The sequence below is a fragment of the Trichomycterus rosablanca genome, chromosome 16, assembly GCF_030014385.1.
Source record: "Trichomycterus rosablanca isolate fTriRos1 chromosome 16, fTriRos1.hap1, whole genome shotgun sequence".
Lineage (NCBI taxonomy): Eukaryota > Metazoa > Chordata > Actinopteri > Siluriformes > Trichomycteridae > Trichomycterus > Trichomycterus rosablanca.
In genome coordinates, this window is record NC_086003.1 from 4847997 (window position 1) to 4871500 (window position 23504).

At 39.5% G+C, this 23504-nt stretch overlaps 1 protein-coding gene across 1 annotated transcript in view; it reads left to right on the forward strand.

Annotated features, from left to right (window-relative positions):
- si:ch211-196i2.1 (collagen alpha-1(I) chain) overlaps positions 1-23504 on the forward strand; it is a 66464-nt gene that overhangs the window by 25440 nt on the left and 17520 nt on the right. The window contains exons 7-31 of the mRNA XM_063012100.1: positions 9471-9983; positions 13443-13487; positions 13851-13970; positions 14407-14445; positions 14563-14616; positions 14720-14773; positions 15860-15967; positions 16382-16435; positions 16528-16581; positions 16800-16844; positions 16967-17020; positions 17502-17546; positions 18091-18148; positions 18182-18288; positions 18399-18452; positions 18734-18778; positions 18905-18958; positions 19377-19421; positions 20028-20081; positions 20192-20299; positions 20449-20502; positions 20914-20967; positions 21080-21124; positions 21215-21268; positions 23274-23318. Coding sequence (XP_062868170.1) covers positions 9471-9983; positions 13443-13487; positions 13851-13970; positions 14407-14445; positions 14563-14616; positions 14720-14773; positions 15860-15967; positions 16382-16435; positions 16528-16581; positions 16800-16844; positions 16967-17020; positions 17502-17546; positions 18091-18148; positions 18182-18288; positions 18399-18452; positions 18734-18778; positions 18905-18958; positions 19377-19421; positions 20028-20081; positions 20192-20299; positions 20449-20502; positions 20914-20967; positions 21080-21124; positions 21215-21268; positions 23274-23318 — 1962 coding nt within the window. The remainder of the gene's footprint in view (positions 1-9470; positions 9984-13442; positions 13488-13850; positions 13971-14406; positions 14446-14562; positions 14617-14719; positions 14774-15859; positions 15968-16381; positions 16436-16527; positions 16582-16799; positions 16845-16966; positions 17021-17501; positions 17547-18090; positions 18149-18181; positions 18289-18398; positions 18453-18733; positions 18779-18904; positions 18959-19376; positions 19422-20027; positions 20082-20191; positions 20300-20448; positions 20503-20913; positions 20968-21079; positions 21125-21214; positions 21269-23273; positions 23319-23504) is intronic.

Consider the following 23504-nt stretch of genomic DNA (forward strand, 5'->3'; position numbering starts at 1 on the left):
TACCCTGTCGTGTGTCTTTATTTCCACACCTCCACCACCGCACACTTTCCACACCCTCTACGGTAGCAAGTGGCTAATGCTAGCGGTAAAGTAAAAACAAAAACAGTAAAAAAAGTAAAAACACGACAATATTTTCGTTAAGTAAAATATAAAAATGACTAAAAGACAATGAAATATCAGAATACATGTAATCACAATACACAGTGAGTGCACAGCAAGGGATTTTGGGAATCTGTGTAACCTGCTTAACGTTACTAGTCCTATATACAGAGGAGGGCCCAAAATTATTTTTTGCACTGGGGCCCACGAGCTCCTAGTTATGCCACTGAACTCCGTTGTCTTGCGTTTTGTACTGATTTTATGAAAACTATACGTGGGGGCCCACAACCAGCCGTAGCCCCTGGGCCCACAGGCAGGTTAAATCGCCTCTGACTATAAGGGTGCTTGGGTAGCGCAATGGTTAAATTACGAGTTCTCTTATTCTTTATTCTTTTTCCAGCGTTGCAGTGTCTTTTGGCTGTCTTGGGGCTCTGAGCTCCCTTCCTTTATCCTTTTTCTGAGAACTGAGCAGTTTTACTCTTTTCTAATATCTCTATCTGCTTTGGGCTGTGTTTTTTGATTTGGTATTTATTTAATAGCGTTGGCTCTTTAGCCATAGTATGTTCTGCTATAATTAACCATCCTGCAGTTGGCTTCATCTTCTACATCTTGGACGCAGCCCAGTGTTTTGACCCGATTTGCCAATTAAACAACAGTCAGACTTTTGGGCAAGATGTATTAAAAAGTTTAAATAGAGTGTTTTATATATGTAAAAGCCAGTGTTTTAGTTGTCCATCATCCATAAGGCAGAACACTGGGCCAACACAAATAGCTTATGTTGGTTCGGTAATAAAAACGCACATGGAAGCATTGTTTAAACATTGTTTAAAATGAGAACGAGTATTTAGGACTTCATGCTGCCAAGTTGAATGAAATTATAAAACACTTATGATTAACTGTTGTTACTAATGTTGCCTCCAGAGGCAGAGGTGTGACAACAAAAAATGTTGTTTTAAGTACTGGGTGGTTTTAATTCTTTAGTTTGTATGTTTAACCATTTTTCAACTGAGGTGTTGTTGCTCCTAGACAATCATGCTGATAATAACTAAACTCTTCAGTTTGACCCCTCTTGCTGTTGGTGTTTTTTAGACACTGCATGACTGCTTGATTTTGTATGCCTGTAACCAAACTCATTAGAACCAATTAGAAGGGCTCCACTTGGCTTAGATCCATCAAGTCTTCATCAGCTCACTGTCAGCGTTTTGGACGAATGAACCATTTCTGGAATTTTTCTTTTTTATGGCTGCGGTTCATGAGTGCAGGAGCTCATATAAGAAATGATTTACTGACACACTTGAATTATAGCTTATCTCCTGTCTGACATGTTCACTGTACTGTTGTGACAATCAGAGCGTAGAAACTTGCATCATAGCTTCTAAGAAAAAATTACATACACACACACACATACACACTCACACACACACACATACACTTATACTTCATGTCACAGTCAAATGATCTTTTCTGAAGCTGTGATTTATCACCGGAGACTGAAACTTCAATTTAAAATATTCAACCCCCTCCCCCAACAACTGGTATTTATAAATGTACATTTTTCTGCAGCGACTAAATCAGTTAAATGATAAATATGATAAATAAACAAAAAAATACTGATGTAGAAATTAGCGCAGCAGGATATTTTGTTAATACTGCCTTGTCACATAAAAATGCTGATGTTAAAACCAACTACCAGTCCGTATTACCTTAAGTTTGGTTACAACATGATTAAACCATCGGGAACTCAATAACAACAATAATTTGCTTCAGCTTTAAGATTCAAGTGTTTAAGGCGTCTTGCGTTCATGGCGAAATCAAAGGAGCTTCCACCAAAGCTGAGGGAGGAGATAATTTCATTGCACCAACCTGACCAGGATAAAGTGCTTAATTAAAATGAAAAAGGGCAATGGGTAGAGGAAGATTTCCTAAACCTTGAACATTAAGAGGAAGTTCCAAACTGACGGTACCCCAGCAAAGATGCCTGGCTATTGTAGAAAGCCCAAAATCTTCTTCCAGAAGCCTTAGCAATGTCATAACTTCAATAAAACCCTGTGTTACTGCATAAGTCTCACAGTAAGACCCGATGAAGGCTGGGACAAATGTGTCAGTGGCAACTATAAGCTCACTTGTGTCTCGTTACTTCTGTACATTCAGCACTCACTGTCCGTGATAGAAATGGAATTAGTTAATATTTTTCAGAAGGTGTTGAAGTGTTAACTGGGTTCATTTCATTTTCATGAATTCACCATTGTTTTATCTTGGTCAGGGTTGTGGTGGGTCCGGTTTGGAATCATGGAACACAATGCAGTAGCACACCTTAGACTGGATCTATCAAATCTATCGCAGGCCTTATCACTTCAGTAAATGTTGTGGCTGTGTGAATGAGTGAGTGAGTGAGTGAGTGAGTGAGAAAGTGGATTGATAATAAGTCAGAGGGTGTGAGTGGGCTCTTACCTCTGTGAGTGAGTCTGATTTTAACTCCTCAGTGTTCTGTTGTAGGTGCTAACAGCAGTTTCTGGGTTCCACTGGTGTACTGTGCTGTATGTTTGTAGTCATGAGTATTTGGATGTGTTTAATGGGATGGATTCTACTTGACCTACACGGGCAGGGACTTGCGAGACAAGGGGCCCAGAGTAACAGTTTTCAGAGGGTAGGTTGCTTAGAAATATTTTTCATGTATTAAATATGTGAAACCACGTGTTTGTGTTGTTGCAGAGGTGATTATTTTGGTTAATGCAGAAGAATTGTTTTTTTTCTTTTATTTTATAAAAGAATCAGACAAATATTTGCTCTGTTGCTGTTACTATCAGCAAAAAGACAGATTGTTGCAGTTTTGGTTTATGTGATGGAGTGTTACAATAGTTTTGGCTTTATTTGAAAGATCTAGTTTAATCTAAACCACAAATAATCCATGAAAAACAGTGTTTTCAGTTCACGCTGTGCTTTTACGATGTGAATAACCATAGCTAATTTATTTAGAGCAGTTTACCTCCTTAACCTTTATGTTTAGTGCTGTTATTTCAATGCGTTTGATTATTATTTTATTATCATGTCTTTGTATTGCATTGTATACAAATTAAAGTGCTGGAAAGTTATTAAATTTATTTTTTAGATTTGAAATTCCACAACATTGCCCCTGCATTTTGCATTAGTCACGTTTGCTAAACGCAGCCAGTTAAATGTCGCCTGTAAACATACCACTGTCTGAGGGGTGGATTTATGGTAGGTCCATCTTTGGTGCATTTATGGCAAGTCTGTCTTTGGTGGATTTATGGAAGGTCAATCTTTGGTGGATTTATGGAAGGTCAATCTTTGGTGGATTTATGATCAAAATCATCAATTTTTGTGTTTGTATCTATGTGGAAACAGCAATTTATTTTGACTCTATTACAAGCTACTTATCTGACTTCTCAAGCTTTACCTTACCTCAGCATTTTCTCTCACATAACCTGTACATACATTATGTATTATGCTATATGCTCAGTACTTCTTCTATGCGCAGCACTATTGCCTGCAGGCAGTTCAAGTAATTCCTTGGTTTTTCCAGAAATCTGTCATTCAGTCTTTTAGCTTAACAGTACAATCTGTGTCTGTGTTTACGTTTACATTTAGTCATTTGGCAAATGATCTTATCCAGTGTCACGTACTGTATAAGTATAAATAGCTGAAGAGACTTTAAAAGTGCTGGTCTATAAAATGCTGAAGTGCTTTAGTATGAACAATGATCATTTTAATAGTACTTGAAGAGACTTCAGTATGTTGGTCACAATTAAAAGCTGGTGCAAAAAATACACAAAAGTACAATCCAAGATCCAAGTTTAAATAGAAAGGTTGTCATACATTTATCTTACATACATATCAGCAACTGTTTCATTTCAGTGTCGTTTTTATATGCATGCGTGTCCTATGTTTATTTAGCAACACTCAATAAACTACTTATGTTTCATACATAATCAAAACAACTAGTAATCACAAGCAGTGAACATTTAGTAGTAATTTATAAACTTGGCAACAACATATATGTTGACATTTATATCAGAAAGTGATACATGTAAAGTACATGAGGACTTAATTCTGTTCTGTATGTAGAGTTTGTAGATATTGGTCAAATCTCTATATGAAAAGAGTTTGTAAGATAGTAATCTGACTGGTTGATGTAGTCATATTCTATGTTGTAAAGACAAAATCTGCAACATCTGGTGGTTAGAAAAGTTAAACTTTTCATCTGGAATGAAAACAAGATTTAAAAAGTTACATGTGTTGAGTTCCCACCACCACTGAGACGACAGGTTTCTAATATTGAGCTGTAGCCACACAAGACTGGAACTTACAGACCCAATCAAATATGCTGGAATTGAAATTTAAACTTCTGATTGGTGAAAAAGTGCTGATGCAGTCCTTTTAATGTCCTCGAGGTTCAAATTCTCTGTTTATTAGCTATTTAAACCATCTTGAATGAATACGTTTTGTCACAACTAGTTTTTTTTGTTCATGTCTCCTGACGTTCTTGTGCTTGATGTTTTAGTTTCTAAAGGGTTACAGGTTGTTTAGCCTCTGGGTAGATCAATTTTCTTGTCAGAATTGGAGAAGACAAATTATACTTTTCCAACCTCCTCTTAATGTGAATATGTTCCAAAACAGGACGTTTAGAAAAGGGGGGCATGTAGAAAGTCTCACGTTATATTACAGAGAATAGATAAAAAAGGGAAGTGTCCAGTCGAAAAGTGGATGGCAGTATTATGATGAATCCCATGCTCAGTAGTTAGTAAGTGAATATTTGAAATGGCTATAGATGGGGAAAAAGCGGCTTCTCAAACAGTACGTGTGTGTGTGTGTCAGTATGTGTGTCGGCAGTGGTATCTTAGTGGTTAAGATACAGGTCTAGTGACTAGATTGTTGCTGGAACAAGCCCCACCACTGCCAAGTTTCCATTGTTGGACCCCTGAGCAATTGCTTGAGGGTGAGAACGTGTTCAAGAGACAGTGGAAACAGACGAGTCCACGTTTCAGCTTGTTCATGGGAAAAACAGACATCAGATTCTATGTGCCGAAGATAAAAAACACCATACAGACTGTTACTGACTGAAAGTGCCAAACCCAGCATCTGTGATGGCATGGAGGTGCATCAGTGCCCACGGCATGGGTAATCTGCATATATGTGAAGGTACCATTGACATGGAGGCCTGAATTGGTCTGTTACTACGTTTTTTGCCTGGAACTTCATGTCTATTTCAACAGGACAATGTCAGGCCTCATCAGTCTTGTATGCAGCAAGAATGGAGAAAAAAATCTAATTGCAAAACTGCAACAATTATCTTCATTTCCCAAAACCATTAAAAAGTATCATTTAAAGAAAATGTCATGTGATACAATAGTAAAAATGACCCCGTCCCAGGTTTTTTGGCATCAGTTTCTAAATAAGATTGTATTTAACAAATAGATTTAAGTTTGTTATTGGAAATGCTGATTTCTTTCTTTGTTCTTTTGTTACTGAATAAAGGTTCAAGTAAATTAACAAAATGCAGATTTACATTTTATTGCATTTATTTTTGTCCAGCTAATTTTTTTGTCCAGCTGATTTTGGACCCATTGTTTTTTTTACTTACCTAAAAAGAATATTTGCTCTAATTTGAATTATTTAAATTATGATTTTTTTCACAGACTGTGTTCTCTTTGGTGAGAAAGGTGCCCCCTGGTGGGGGAGTGAGGAATTATTGCACTGACAGGTGCTGAAATTAGTCAGCTGTGGGTGAGTGGTTTCATATTAGGCTCGCCTGTGTGCTGCTTTCATTTGGCAGGCTATCAAAAAGATTTCAGCCCTACTGTGCCCTGTCAGATAAGCTGGCTTGGAGCCCTCTTTAATCCAGTGAAGATGGAGTGATAGTGTATCTGGCTACTTTTCAGCCAAGGCTAATGAAAGAGCTTTTGTTAGCAGGAGTCGCGGTGTGCAGTGCTGCATGTGCCTGAATTCATTTCAGTCTGCATGCTGAAGTAACTCTAACTAACTAACTAAGATTTAAGTCAGCGCTAAACAGCAATGCTGGTTTGTTGTCTCTGTTGTATCTGCATGTACAGGGGTTGGACAAATTAACTGAAACACCTGGTTTTAGACCACAATAATGTATTAGTATGGTGTAGGGCCTCCTTTTGCGGCCAATACAGCGTCAATTCGTCTTGGAAATGACATATACAAGTCCTGCACAGTGGTCAGAGGGATTTTAAGCCATTCTTCTTGCAGGATAGTGGCCAGGTCACTACGTGATGCTGGTGGAGGAAAATGTTTCCTGACTCGCTTCTCCAAAACACCCCAAAGTGGCTCAATAATATTTAGATCTGGTGACTGTGCAGGCCATGGGAGATGTTCAACTTCACTTTTATGTTCATCAAACCAATCTTTCACCAGTCTTGCTGTGTGTATTGGTGCATTGTCATCCTGATACACGGCACCGCCATTGGATGCACATGGTCCTCCAGAATGGTTCGGTAGTCCTTGGCAGTGACGCGCCCATCTAGCACAAGCATTGGGCCAAGGGAATGCCATGATATGGCAGCCCAAACCATCACTGATCCACCCCCATGCTTCACTCTGGGCATGCAACAGTCTGGGTGGTACGCTTCTTTGGGGCTTCTCCACACCGTAACTTTCCCGGATGTGGGGAAAACAGTAAAGGTGGACTCATCAGAGAACAATACATGTTTCACATTGTCCACAGCCCAAGATTTGCGCTCCTTGCACCATTGAAAACGACGTTTGGCATCGGCACGAGTGACCAAAGGTTTGGCTATAGCAGCCCGGCCGTGTATATTGACCCTGTGGAGCTCCCGACGGACAGTTCTGGTGGAAACAGGAGAGTTGAGGTGCACATTTAATTCTGCCGTGATTTGGGCAGCCGTGGTTTTATGTTTTTTGGATACAATCCGGGTTAGCACCCGAACATCCCTTTCAGACAGCTTCCTCTTGCGTCCACAGTTAATCCTGTTGGATGTGGTTTGTCCTTCTTGGTGGTATGCTGACATTACCCTGGATACCGTGGCTCTTGATACATCACAAAGACTTGCTGTCTTGGTCACAGATGCGCCAGCAAGACGTGCACCAACAATTTGTCCTCTTTTGAACTCTGGTATGTCACCCATAATGTTGTGTGCATTGCAATATTTTGAGCAAAACTGTGCTCTTACCCTGCTAATTGAACCTTCACACTCTGCTCTTACTGGTGCAATGTGCAATTAATGAAGATTGGCCACCAGACTGGTCCAATTTAGCCATGAAACCTCCCACACTAAAATGACAGGTGTTTCAGTTATTTTGTCCAACCCCTGTATATTAGTTAAGTGCGGTTGTTTCTTAGCATCGCTACGGGACCAGAATAGTTCTGTGTAACTACATAATTAAATCCACATCCAATCCACAGATGGTAATAAAAGAACAAGACACAAATCATTTTCTCTTTGTCTGTTATGTTGATCACACACACTAGTGCACATGTTGCCGGATGGACTTTGCTGTTTCTTATTTCCTGAGATCTAAAACAAGGCAGTGCAGCATCTGCCTCAGAGTTTTTTCCCTTGTTGGCTCCGACCGTCTGTGCTTCAAGGGTTTTCCACCACACCGCCAGCTCGTTGGCTTTGCACATGTGTGTAGACACAGAGCTATTTTATCCAGCTATGTCATTATTTTGCTTACTTACTGAACGGCTGTCTACTTTCCCTGTGATATTTTTCCTCTGAGGAAATGGATCTATAACTAGTCACAGATATTCTATTTTAAAGACTTTTGCCCAAATTGGCTATGAGAAAACCCACACTATAAAGGCAAAAGTAATGGGACACCTGACCATGAGCTTGTTGGACATTCCATTTAAAACCAAACGTATTAAAATAGACTGACCTCTATGTGATCACTTTAGCTATTACAACAGCCTTTTCTTCTGATAAAGCTTCTCACAAGACCTTAAGGTTTGCCTGTAGGAATTTGTGCCCGTTCAGGCAAAAGGGCATTTGTGTGGCAAGGTGCTGATGTTGGTTGAGAAAACGTCAATTGATGTTCCAGTTCATTCCAAATTTGTTCACTGGGACTCAGGTCAAGGCTCTCAGGACGCCACAAGATTTATTTAAGACATTCCTTCATGTCTTTAAATCTCAGTCATGCGGGAACAGGAAAGGACCGTCATCTTAATGATTATAAAAAAATTTAATCATTCTTAGTTATTCATGCGTTCATTCATGCTTCTTATGCAACAGCTCGGCTCAAACAAGATTGGTAAGAGTCCAGCACAACCTGCAAACACTGCCAGGAGGAAATCCTGTAATTTAATCCTGGAATTTAAAGCAGTCAGTCAGCATGTTTTTGGAAGTGTGAGTAAACCAGAGTACCTGGAAGAAAACTCATGCCAACATGAAGAGAACGTGTGTAAACCTGTTTGGCACTCACACTGCCTACAGTGCCACCATGCTGCCTGTTTATTCCTAATAATATCATGTACAAGTTTTACAAAGGTTCCTAACTGCAATAACACAACACTGTACAAACCTGTTGCCACTTACTTAATGTAAAGTTTGGTGCTGTTGTTTACTTGTTCAAGCAATGCTGAGGATGAAGTTGGTTAATATAACAACCCATCCACATTCATCAACTGGCTTAGTCTATCAAAAACTGTAGACATACAGTATATTACAGCAGGATGAACATCATTTTTATAGATCTGTCCTTATATCTGTTATGTTATTATACTTATTTTAAAATGTAACCATGGATTAAACTTCTTTTTTCTTTTAATTTTTTCCAGTGCAGTTTTTCTCCCAATCTAGTTGTATCCAATTACCCGAGTGCATTATGCTTCCTCTCTACTGATGCTGACCTCCACTCTGACTGAGGAAAGCCGTGACTAACACACACGTGCAGTAGCCGACTGCATCTTTTCACCTGTAGATCAGCTTTGTGTATGGAGAGACACACCCTGATTTCTATTATCCCGCGGGTCTCTGTGCAGGCGCCATCAATCAGCCAGCAGAGGTTGTAATTGCATCACTTATGAGAAATCCCTTCTGGCATCCTCCCTACGAACGAGCCAATCATTGTTCGTGTAGACGCCCAGCCTGCCGGTAGCAGAGCTGAGATTCGAACCGACAAGTTAGCGTGTTTTAGCGCTGTGCCATTTGAGTGCCCTTTCCTCACACTTTTGACCAGTCTTAGACGTTCCCTTGTGTGACAACAATTTTTTAGGTTGGTGGAACTGCTGGCACTCAATATGCAGCATTTGCTGGTTTTATTTGGAAGGCCAAGGTGTCTGTTGCTGTTGTATATTTTGAAACTTCATGTTCAGATCCTTTTTGATAATAACACGTCCCCATTTTCCCTTTTGTGTTCATGTAAAGGGTGTGAGAAGACGTGGGATTTCTCGTGGTGATGGCACAATTCCCACAGGCTCTAAACGACCCAGCTCTATCGGCCGCGGGGACGTCTTTGACATCGACGAGGACACCGACCTGGCCGACCCCGACATCCTTTCCAAAAACGGTGGCTTACCTCATAAAACCCTTCCATCTAGCCCCAGCAAGGAGGGGAAGCCAGACTCTACGTCCAAACTTCTGGATGAGAACATCACCACTGACAAGATCAAAGCTGACAAACCATTGCCGAAGAAGCCTGTGGAAAACACCGGAATGGATCAGGACACCGAGTCTAACCGGATAAAGGAGTGGGAGGAGAAACGGACACCGACGCAGGCCCCGTTTCACTCGAGTACTACAGCTCCCAGCATTCCTAAAGTCTCTGTAGAAAATGGGATTGTCATTGATAGGGAAGGAAACTTGGTGAGAGGCTCGGATGGCAAGTTGTACCGTTTTCACAGAGGTCCTCCAGGACCGAGAGGACCCACTGGGAAGCCAGTAAGTAGCATCTATTTGTTAAATCGCCAGCTTTAATATGATGAAATGAAAATGTATTTCCCAACTGACTTTGCAAGAAGTAAATTTGGTTCCATTTGGGTTACTTAGAAATGTATATTAAAATAGTTATTAATGCAGTTCAACCCAAATTACATTTTCAGCATTTAGTAGACACTTTCATCCAAAGCGACTTACAGTACTGTGACAGTATAATGTCTAAGCAATTGAGGGTTAAGGGCCCAACAGTGGCAACCTGTCAGTTGTGGGGCTTGAACCAGCGACCTTTCGATTACTAGTCCAGTACCTTAACCGCTAGGCTACAACAGCCCTAAAATAAAGGTTTGCATGCCCATTCACTTCTGTTAACAGTGGATAAAGTAGAACCCAAATGTATGATGATCTTGTCAGCCAGTTTATTGCATTAATACAAACTGACATTAGTATAATGTAACTATTTAGTATAATTTACTTAATTAGTAAAAACTGGTACTAACAGTCTGAATCTGACATTCACACTGGCATTTTTGGCATCCAGTTCTGACAAAGATGCCATTTTTAATTTTATTTAATATAAACCACACAACCAAAAGCATGTGGACACCGGTCCAGGAGTCTAATGTGCATTTCACTTTAAAAGCATGGACACCGAGTCCCCACATTTGCTCCTATAACAATCTTCACAACATTTTAGCGTGTGTCAGGTACTGCCATTGGATGAGAGAGCCTAGTTTACAATCAACTTTCAACCCAAAGATGTTCGGTGGGGTTGAGGACAGGGATCTGCGCAGGCCAAACTCACCAAACCGTGTCTTTATGGACCACACTATTGTGCACAGGGGGATCGGTCAGCGTCTGGCTGGGGCGGCACGGTGGGTGAGTGGGTAGCAGTGTCGCCTCACAGCAAGAAGTTCCTGGGGTTCGATCCCCAGGTGGGGCGGTCCGGGTCCTTTCTGTGTGGAGTTTGCATGTTCTCCCCGTGTCCGCGTGGGTTTCCTCCGGGTGCTCCGGTTTCCTCCCACAGTCCAAAGACGTGCAAGTGAGGTGAACTGGAGACACTAAATTGTCCATGACTGTGTTTGATATAACCTTATGAACTGATAAATCTTGTGTAATGAGTGATTACCGTTCCTGTCATGAATGTAACCAAAGTGTAAAACATGACGTTAAAATCCTAATAAACAAACAAACAAACAGCGTCTGACTGTGTTTGTTGATGGGGGCGTGTGCTGTCCCTCACCCGTCCTCGATCAGCGTGTGTTGTGCATGCACCCAAAGTATAAAGTCTTGTTGGAAATTGGATGTGACTAAAAATGGTAAAACAGTAGAATAAATGATTGTGTGAGAAGTTTAGAATTCCATTTCTGACACCTGAAGTGGCCATGCCTATAAGGTATGAAGGTGAGTGTTTACAACTTGCCCTTGCTTATACTACTTGATGGGTTGTGAATTTATAGATCTGGCACTCGGCCATTATTAAACTGCTCGTGTTCTTAGAGTTATAACACTATCACGCATATGAACTAAGCCTTTAAAACACAGTAATTATATGGAGTCATGTGAGACGAGCTGGCGTGTATGGATCGCTTCTGATCAGACCTATAGATCTACAGTATATTAATAATTAAGATTAACTTGTTCAGACACAGTAGCCTGTCGTCATGACTTTTCCTTTTATTCTAGATTTTTTGGTGAAAGCTGGACCCCTCACAAGCCATTAAGCCACAACACATGCAGCACAGTGTGATGTCTGTTTCTCATTTTCTATCGTCTGGAAATGATCAATAACTAATGTGTGATCCAGGCTGAATTGAAGTCATTATTCTTAAAAAAAAAAACTACACTAACAAAATCCTGCATCATAAATCACAATGGATCTCATCTGCAGCTGGTTTAGCAAATAAGTGATCCATAGTACAGATGTACAGAAGGATGACAGACATGAACCATTTATTTAAACATGATCATACAATGTGTGTACAATCGGATTAGTGTGTAAACATGGTGCAAGCTGAAAAAATATGGCTATATGTGATTGTTTTAGTGGTTGTTTACCCCCAGGGAAGATCACTTGTCTGTGACATTAAAATCTCTTCAGTTTGTGTACATAAAACAACAGTAGGCCTCCTTCATTCTTCACTTTAGATGTAACTTTTCTAAGCTCTACAACACCCAGTAAATGATACCCCTGATCGCAACCAGAACTAAAACAGGAAAAAGGGAATCCCGTAGCACAGTCCAATCCAAGTGCCCAGACTAACTGTGTTAGAAAGCATTGGCAACGGGCAGGCAGACAGAAGCAGGAACAGATGTAGCAGCATCTGGAGACATCTGGCTATACTCTAGAGCCATAGCAACTTTCCTTTTCTCACGCAGTTCTGAGTCAGCCCTGCTGTTCTGCTGTTGGGTCCACTAAATATCCAAAAGGGTTCAAATATCACTTCTGACTTGTGGATTTAGCTATTTTAATTACATTTATTTATACCAGTGCTTACAAATCAAGCACACAGCCATGCGTTTTCCATAGACAAACACTAGTGGGCAGCACGGTGGCGCGGTGGGTAGCACTGTTGCCTCACAGAAAGAAGGTCCTGGGTTCGATTCCCACGTGGAGAGGTCCGGATTCTTTCTGTTTGCGTGTTCTCCCTGTGTCTGTGTGGGTTTCCTCCAGGAGCTCCGGTTTCCTCCCACAGTCCAAAGACGTGCAAAATTGTCCATGACTGTGTTTGATTACTTAAACTGATGAATCTTGTGTAACGAGTACTAACCTGTACTGTCATGAATGTAACCAATATGTGTAAAACATGATGGTAAAATCTTAATAAATAAATAACAAACACTGGCAGAATGTGTCATACTTATAGTGTGGCACTGTCATAGGATGCCAGTTGGCCAGTAGTGCAAAAGCCCAGTGAGAGATGCCAGCTAGTCGGACTCTAAACCACACATGCTTTACACTGAAGTCAAATCAAGTGGGGTCAACAAACACAAACTGTTCTAAGATGTGCTTTTCGCTTCATACTTATTAATGTATTATCAAGGTCTAATATACAGTAGGTACCCGTCAAATAAAGTCTAACCACTTGTGATGTATATGCACTTGCCGAGCACTATAAGCTGCACAGAACTGTTTTCAGGTCATTTGGTCTGTTTGAGCTGTGTTATTGTTCCGCCTTGTTTAGGTTCTTCACTTGGGTCAATATATTTATTCACTGAGCAGGGCAAGCATTTAGTTACAAATGTATGTGCCTGGAATTTCATGTTGATTATTTTGCTAGAACGTTTCAGTAACCCTATCTACTTGTCAAGGTGGTATCCCAACACCAAAGGCTAAGAACTGCTGGTTTTGTTTTAGTATCAGACTAGATTTATTTGGCCACAAATAAAATAAAAGTTCTTTAAAAAGAAAGGATTTTATATTAAATATCAATGTTGTACTTCTTTATTTCTTGCTTACACCAGGGGTGTCCTGGAAATGTGGGCTATCCAGGAATCAAGGGTGACAAGGTAAGCTCCAGGAATCATTTACCTGTTTCAAAAGGAAGAGGGCCTGTAACAATCTGCTCTTGCTGTTGTCTTATTGTTGTCATGTTGAATTAGGACATTGAGAGTGTCTAATTTATAGTTGTTTTAATTCTGAGAAAAAAGAAAGCCAAAAAGAGAGACTTAAACATTAAATGCGTTTATATGTCTAATAAAAAAAACACACTGTTCACATCTAAAGTGGAAGTATTTTCTCACAGTATATATTAATAGATATACAAATAAATATAAATATATACATTTGATTAGAGATGTTTCATTTAGTACATGTGTAATAATTGTGGTCGTGTTTAAAACATTTCAAATTAAACAATCCGATGCATTCAGGGTAGTCCAGGCCCAGAGGGCAATCCTGGCCGGCATGGAGACCCAGGACGTCCAGGGCTACCAGGACCACCCACCTTATATCTATGGAGAAACACAGACGAAGAGTGGGCTTCATTTAGAGTAGGTATTATCTTAACTCCTCCTGCCTTTGCTGTTTTTGTGTGAGGTTAACATGTCAGAGTCATCGCAGCATATTTTGGTCACTGGTCCTGTGAGGATTCCAGTAACTGTACCCTGTTTATCTGTATGGTAGGTGTAGCTTATAAAATAATGAATGTATGTGGAATAATAAATGTAAAAAGGTTCTGTGATGTGGGGGATAGAAGCTCTGCTGATTGGTTGAAGCTCTGTGATGGATTGGCATATTTTCCTGCTGGTGTTGCACTTTGAAGATAGAGAGCATCTTGTCTCTGAGATATGACAAGCATATTTCACTGTCCAGTTTCAGTGTTGTGCTGCTTTTAAGTTTGCACACTTACCTAAATGGAATGAATCAAAATGTTGTCAAGTACTATAGCACTGAAAGATTGATCAAGTGAACTTTCATCTTTTCCAGCAAACATCAGTCTTTCAGCTGCTGTACGCAGGTTGGCCTGTAAGTATCCACTGCACCAGTATATGTTTTGTGGGTCTATAGATGAGCATAAGTTCTTAATATATACAGTATATACTCTCTCTCTCTGACTCTGTTCTCTTCTCTGTGAGCCTGTAGAGAGAGCAGGGTCCACCAGGCCCACAGGGAGAGATGGGAAAGCCAGGCCCACAGGTGAGATCCTGACCCAATCCTCTTTATAAGCACTAACACAGTTTGTGCAGTCAACAAGAATAAATGTACGTTTCATTTATCTATAATTCCTTTACTTATTTAGGGACCACCAGGTGATTCGGGAGAAACAGGAAAGCCAGGACACATGGGGGACGTAGTAAGTGTGTGTTTATAGACCAATAACACAGACACATTATTAAAAACAGAAGCGAGAATCTTCCATCACTTTTATCTTCCACACCTTAAAATCCTGCATCTGCTGTAAACAACTGATGTCTATCAAGTGTTTCACATATTCACACATAAGGGCCCATAAACAAGGTCCCCCCAAAAAAACTGCAGCATATTTTTAAATGAGACAGTGGTAGCCTAGCGGTTGAGGTACTGGACTAGTAAACAGAAGGTCGCTGGTTCAAGCCCCACCACTGCCAGGTTGCTGTTTGGCCCTTGAGCAAGTTCCTTAACCCTCAATTGCTCAGACTGTATAATGTCATGGTAATATTAGCCGGCTGCTAAATGCAGAAAACGTAAACGCTATGCATCTGGGCGTTCGGCTGACGCAGCAGTAAATTGTGCTAGCCCACTTCCACTGGGACTCAGGGTTTTGAATCCCATGCTGTGCTATCGGCCAGTCGGGCATCCTCATACAGGCATGATTAAGTGGTGGTAAAACATGAACATGAAATTAAATGGTATAATTATTTTGAACACTTTTTACCTCCCTTAGGGTTTGATTTTAATGCTGGTGCAGCTTTATGTTCTTGTATCTATTTTTAGAAATTGTTAGACCGTAGTATAATTGTGTATTTTTTTATAATCTCTTTGCCTGTTACTTTCAATGGCACCATACTGCTTAAAAGAGTGTGAAGAAGGCCCTCTCATCTCAATTCTATTCTCAGTTTCTATTTGTAAACACATTTACAGTCTGGTTTATGTTTCTCTGTGACATTTTTACACAGAAACAATTATTTAAAAGTTGTCTTAAGGAAAAATATATAAAACGCTCCACCCCTCATTACTCTAAGCTTCAACCACATAAACAAGAGCTGTGGTGTCTGGGATTGTCATCATTGTTTTTGTGGGTGTAAATGTAACAGTGACATGGTGCTTTAACTCAGACAGACATCGCATGACCTGCCAGTAATGAACTACATTAGAAAGTTTAGAAGGAAGGTTCAACCACTTTTATTAAGGCCTTTTTTTCTGTCCTGTACACTAAAATGATGCTTTTCCTACATTGCAGGGTGATCCTGGCCTACTGGGTCCACCTGGCCAACCGGGAATTCCTGGTAAAGATGGAGTAAGTGGTGTGAAAGGACAGCAGGGCCCTCCAGGAGTCCCTGGACCAAAGGTAGATTAAGACCATCTTAACCCAATAGATCTTATAATCATTTGTAAACGTTTATTAATTTTCCCTGTTGTTTTGATTTTCTGTGTAACAATAAAGTGTAAATGTGTATTAAAATGTGCAGATGTTGGACCAGGAAACATGGACTTTGGACTAGGGGTGTCCAAACTTTATATAAGACAGCATAATTTACATTTTCGGCATTTAGCAGACGCTTTTATCCAAAGCGACTTACATTACAGTTACAGTATACAATCTGAGCAATTGAGGGTTAAGGGCCTTGCTCAAGGGCCCAACAGCAGCAACCTGGCAGTAGTGGGGCTTGAACCAGTGACCACTAGGCTACGGCTTGCCCTTGCCCATAATAAAATATCCTCTGTTACGTTATCAAGCGTCACACTGTTTCCTTATTCTCAGGGTCCTCTTGGTTATAAAGGAGAAACGGGCTCACCTGGAGAAAAAGGAGACGAGGTAAAAGATGCTAAAAAAAAACAACAGGGATTCGTCGAAATCATCTGTAAATCTCGTTCCCTGAATGCAAAACTGTCTCCTTCTGTCTTTAGGGACTTACTGGGGATGAGGGTCCCAGTGGTGATATGGGGAAACCTGGAGAGAAAGTAAGGACTACTGCAAATAAACAATTTTATTACTTTATTAGAGTTCATAGTTACATCTAAAAACATAACTGCACTCATTCGGATCAGAAGTGGGATAGTGCTAGTGGTTTGAATGTGTCTCCACCTAGCGTTTGCATGCCGAAATAACAATTTGCATTTTTTTATGTTGCTTGATTAATTGATTAGTTTGTTATGTCGTGTGGTTGTTTTATATTTAGGGCTATAAAGGACAGCCTGGGCAACCTGGCCCTATTGGCCCTCTGGTAGGTGTCTGAACTCATTGAAATATTTCTATTCAAATGTTGCTACTGTATTTTATTTGAGAAATTATGGTGATTAGGTTTTGAACACTGTTGACCTAATACAAGTATGTTCTGACCTATAGGGGCCACACGGTAATAGAGGAATCACAGGCCCTGAGGGAGCTCCAGGGCCAGATGTAAGTAAAGCCTTAATTAAACATTGATTGAATTTATGTCAATGCCCTTACATACGTAACTAGAAACTAGGGGTGATAATTTGGCCAGTTTCTTTTAACCAATAGCCAACAGGCTTATAACATGGCATCAGAATATAAAATACACCACTGAGCTTCATATAAACAAGACTTCATAGTTCATCTATTATAAAACACTGTAATGTATCTAAAGTGGCAGTAATGTCAACAGTAACATAAACACTGTAGGTAGTTCAGCACTGTCTTTGGACTGTGGGAGGATTAAAATGTTTTTTTTTTCTGTTCAGGATTAGAACTGTAGCACTCTTTAGGTAGCACATACACAGTGAGGGTGAGCCACAATTTTATAAAATAGAGAGCTCTGTAGCTCCATGCTCCAATTCATACGACAATTAACACCCCTAACAGGATCATACTGGAGATTATTGCACTGTTAGTCTTTGATTTACTGTCTGTTTTACAGGGGGATGATGGGTTGGATGGACTACAGGGTCCACCAGGACCTCCAGTAAGTTGTCTTAATCAGAATGTGTGATTACATTTTTTGCTAGGTAAAATATTTGCCCATAATTGGAATCATGTACCCGGCCACTAAATCAACTACTGTTTTTAGTGTTGTTGCTGTGTGTTCTTGTTCAATATATTTCGATTGAGGATTAAGGGACAGAGAATAATGGTCTTGCTCAGGGGCCCAACAGCAGCTTTGGATTTGTACACTTAATTTCCTGCTTCCTAACAAGAACCTGAAAGGAACATCACACATCTCTTTAAAATCTATCCATTACTTCTGTAACTGAAGGGATTTTAGTGTCTGGGAGAGGTTCTGTTCAGGATATTCCTACCTTGTGCCCAGTGTTTCCAGGTGGAACCCGACCTGCCATGACCCTGACCAGGATAAAGCGGTTAATAACAATGAAATAATAAAAACAAAAATAAATAATTCTAATTTCACTCTTCAAAATACAGTAATTTTACAGTAAAATGATTCAGCATATGAAATCTCTCTAAATTGCAGTGCCGTTTACAACTATTTTATTTAAATGTGTGTTTAGGGTCCTCCTGGTGCCACTGGTTTCGTTGGTGCTCAGGGTGTAAACGGCTCACAGGCGAGTCCTCATTTTTGAAAGTCCTGTTTCACTTCAGACTTCTCAAGTTTTGCAAAACATCATCTAAACTTTCTGACTGTCTTGTTCTCTGGTTCACAGGGAGAGCCCGGGCCTGCAGGAGGTATCGGGCCCCCGGGGCTCCAGGTAAGTTAATACTCACAGCTTTTTGCACAGATTTTTTATTTTTTTTTTCAAGCAGTGCTCAGAGATGTGCCTAATGCGTAACATTTATATAATATTTGTGTCATTATCAGGGTGCTCAGGGATTGGAGGGGCAAATTGGACCTCCAGGGCCCCGGGGCCCCCAGGTAAGAATTTACTTTTATATTATACCACGTTTTATTTACAGTCAAATATTAAAAGGTATTTACAACTACATACAAAAATAGAAAGTAAAATATAGAACGGTATTAACTATTTACAGTCAGATAGGCGACACAGTGGGTAGTCGCCTCACAATAAGAAGGTCTCAGGTGGAGTAGTCCGGGTCCTTTCTGCGTGAAGTTTGCATGTTCTCCCCGTGCCTGCCTGGGTTATAAGCTTTTATAAGCTTGTTAAGCTGTTTACTTAGACAATTGTATGTTCACAGGGTCTAACAGGCAAAGAAGGTATACCCGGCCCAAAGGGAGATCCTGTAAGTACATATTACAGAGAATGATTTTGAAATGCAGTTTAAAAAGATTTTATTACACTGATTTCTGTTGTCAACAATGATATTTATTAAGCTCGCCTTTCACTTTTGCTTGTTTTTTCTTCTTAGGGTCCCATTGGGCCAACAGGTCGCCGAGGGGAGCCGGGGTTTGAGGGCCCTATGGTAAGATCTACATTATTTTTTACTTTTATATTTTCAGGTAGGCAATTTAAGCATACATAATCATTCTAGCAATTTTTATGACGTGGTTTTTTCTTTCCTTTGTGAAATTGTTAATACTGTACGTACTATAACATTAATGCAGACATACTGTATCAGCTGTAGAAATCGCTAACATCATTACTATGATATTAATATTTGATACTTTCAGCATTTAACAGGTGCTTTTATCCAAGGTGACTTACGTTTGTGACATTTGCAGTGGTGAAGCTCGAACCAGCAACCCTCTGATCACTAGTCCAGTACCTTTACCATTGAGCTATCACTGCCCTGTTTTGCCATGAAATGGTGTTTTTATAAACAGAAATGCACACTACATACTGAAGCTTAAAATATCTATATATCGCTCTATTTCTCTTAGGGTGCTTTGGGAGCAATGGGTCTAAGAGGATTTATGGGTGTCAGTGTAAGTGCATTTTTTATGCTGTATCACCGTTATTAAAATGTTCTTTGTATTTTTTGTTTTTAAATAACATTCCATGAGCCACAAATAGATTATAACAACAACACACTTAGAAAGGAACTTCGGAGGAGCGACTGTATATTACTCTAGCCAACCGAACATCATGTCTGCTTATGATGTCCTTTTATCCCAAAAACTTTTTGATTAGACCACATATTTAGTCGTTGAAGTCTGTTTTTTTTTTTTGTAACACGTAATGAAGCTAGACGCTCAGGTGGTGCAGCGGTAAATTGTGCTAGTCCACTAACACTGGAATCCAGGGTGTACACACAGATGTGATTGGCTATTTTTGAGAAAGGGGGGTGACTGAGACTCTGCAGTGGATTGGCGCCTCATCTGGGTGTGTTACTTTATTGTGACCAGTGATTCTGGGAAAACCGGACCCACCATGACCCTGACCGGGACAAAGTGGTGCTAATGCATGAAATAAATAAATATGAGTGACTTTCCTGGTTCAAGTTAACCATACCTGTTGGTTTTGTTTATCATGTTGAATGTGTCAGTGGCTTTTTCTTATTGTTCCTTACACATTTCTGATGTGCTGAGCAGGGTAAGAGAGGGCCTGAGGGAGACAAGGGGAACGCAGGACCAAAAGGTGACAGAGTAAGTGTTCCTTAAGAATCATATTGCTTCTTCTACATTAATGATGTTTTAAAAGAGTCTAACAGTGGTGACATTAAATCTTTGCTGTTCTCTTTTTGTTGCTAACCCAGGGGCTTAAAGGAGATCAAGGAATACGAGGTCATCGGGGCAGGCCTGGGTCCACTGGCCACCCTGGGTTCTCAGGTGTCAAAGGTCACCCTGGACCAAGTGGGCTCCAGGTACAGACTAGAGAGAAGTTCAGCACAGAATAATAGCAACTTTCATTGTGCTATGTTTAAAAGCTATTGTAATTAATGTAATTAATGTATTACATTAATTTTGTGCCTGTTTAATGTACAACCTTCCACCTTTTCTATCTGTTTCTCAGGGAGAGGATGGAGAGGCTGGTCCACAAGGCCAAACAGGAAAAGAGGGATCAAAGGTTTATACTTTTGTCAATTAAATAAATAATTAAGAAAATTACCAAACTTGTTTTTACTGCAATAAATGTCCAAACTTTTTTTGTAAATAGGTAAATAGATTTTGTAAATAGATATGTAATGTAATTGCTTTAAATGTTCTATCTGTATGGAATATTATGAATATTTATTTTTTTTGCTCACATATTTTTGTATTTTATATTGTTTTTGACACATTTCTTTGATTTTCAATTACATTGTACTCTTGTCTTTTTTAGAGTATCATACTTTATTTTCTGACCTTACAGTGATTAAGAAGAAAAAATTGCAAATTTTACCTCATTATTAAAATGTTATTTTGTTGTTATTAATTGTTATCAAATTATTTCATTTGCACAATTATACAGTTCTGTTTTTTTATAATTTGACTAAAGGGAAACAGGGGGCCAGATGGTCGTCAGGGAAAGCTTGGACCTAGAGGACCAATGGTAGGACACATATACCCAGTTCATAAAAAAAACTACTCAAATTTAAAATGTTTAACACACATCATGTGTGATAAAATTCTGGACACTGTATATTGTCTGCCTGACTCTTTAGGGTCGCACAGGACAAAGAGGTCATCCTGGAATGCCCGGACCTCCGGTAAGAAAAGGTTTTTTGCACAGGTAAAATATAAATATGTTTAAAATGAAAGTGTCAGAATGTCCAATTTGTGTTGTTGTGATATTTCAGGGGTTTCCAGGTCCTCCAGGAGCAGTGGGACCTGAAGGAAAGCCTGGTACACAGGTTCCCATTCTATATTCTAATACCATAATCACAGCTTTTACCTGATGACTGATGTCTATGTAAAAAGTTTTATAATAAAAAGATGTAACACTGTTTAACCATTATTATGAACTGAAAAATCTGACATAGGATGTGTAGCATTATTACATTTCACAGTTTAAAATGAGTTTTTTACTCACACTAAATGTACTCTGTTGGTCAAAACATGTTTGCTATACCAGCGTTTCCCAACCGATTTTGCACCACGGACCGGTTTCATGTAAGATATAATTTCACAGACCGACAGGGAAGGGAGGATTTAATAATGTTGCTCACAAACGGTATAAAATGAGCTTTTTTCACTGCAACGAGACGCTGCTTCCACCTAGGGGTGACAATAAGACAATAACACCCAAAATACTGTAGAAGCAGTGAAAACTCTAATTATTCATTCTACCAGTGTAGGCCCGGTGGTTGGGGACCACTGTGCTATACGACTGCATCTTAAGTCTTTCTCTGAAGCTTCGAGCCTATTGAAACTACTTAAGATCTTACCCCAAATGTTTTCTTTCATTTTATCTTATTTTTTTTTAGATAATTTGTCGTGGTTGTGACTGTTTTTTAGGAAGGAAGGGGTGCAAGGCAGGAATTACCTGGTTAAAACACCAATCTACTACATTTAGGCACAACCCCACCCACCAGATTCAGCCAATTATGTAGAGTCCTGGCCGGTCGACAGCATTGCTGATGTTCTAGTGGGCAGGTGTAATAGACCACTGTGCCTCATAAGTTTTTCTTTTTAAAGGAATGTATTTCTTTTAAAAGCATTTTTTAAATGATCTACTTGCTTTGTCAGGCATGTAGCTAAAATCAATTTTTTTTTACTATTTAAAGAATTCATTTTGTTCCCGTTTCTCTACAAAATTTCTGCCTGGGGCATTACTGAGGCGCTGTCTCAGGCACTGTCTGTAAAAAGTTGAACGTTTCACTTATTTCATGGGTTTCCTCTGAGACCTCTGTTTTTCCTCACTGTTGGCTAATTTAAAATTGCCCCTAGGTGTGAGTGAGTGTGTGGGTTTGTGTCACACTAAGCATGTTTACACCTCGAGTCAAATGTTTTTTAGGTGGCACCTAATTGAGAGCGACGCTGACGGGATAGAGAACCGATGGTGTACAGCCATTTTTGAGGTTTCATCACAAATCTTGGTGGTGCAACTCATTCAGACGTGAATCTGAAGTAACATTCTAAGAAATGTTGATGCAAAATCTAAGCGTAGTTTTGTTGCTTCTTCTTTTTTATGGTAAATTAAAATGAGATCTGAGCTTTTCTAGAAACAGATTTCTAATTGTTTTAATTTTTTTTAGATGTTGTTCTTCAGACAGTTTTTAACATACTGGTTCAAAGCCATGGCCTATATGTCTTAATTTCACAACAAGGCAAGGTGTTGGAGTAAATTGACACTGTAAATTAAAAAAAGCTTTGGGCTTTGGTCTGGATTAACAGGATGTAATGAGCCCAGTTTTCAAAGACAGCCTCCACATCCACAATAATTCTTATAAGTGCTTACCTAAGAATGAATGACTTCCATTACGTGTTAGGTAATTTTTTGGTTGCTCCAGTGCAATACTAATGTATCAAACTGACATAAAATATGTCTTGGCTGACTGAGTACTGTGAGATTAGGGAGGATTTTGCATAAACATTCTTACTTTTTTATAGCTTAATGTAGTAAATGTGATTTATCCAGTTTAAACCATGGGCTGTTAACCACTGTAAACATCTATTACAAATAATGCACACAATAACCCATGTCAAATTAAAGGACATCTATAATAATAATATTTACTTACTTATTACTTACCATGGTTTTTCTGTGTAAAGATTTCAGTTACATTGTTCTACAATGTGTACGGCCATAGCAAAAACACTTATGTTTATCTGTTAAGACTACTTGATCAATTTCTGTTACATTTACACATTAGATTGTGATTGAAAATAACACTCCTGTAATATTCTGTGTTTTAGGGATTGCAAGGTGCAGTGGGTAATCCAGGGGAAAAAGGACTAATGGTAAATACAGGGATTTCAAAATTAGTAAATAACCTATTTTTTTAAACACAATGTTATGTTTTTTTGGGGTTTGTTCTTTTTGTGGAACATCGTGATGTACTTAATGATCTGAAATCAGTTAGCGTGACAAATATGACATAACAGAGGCAATTAAAAAAAAGGGCAATTACTCCTTCACACCACTGC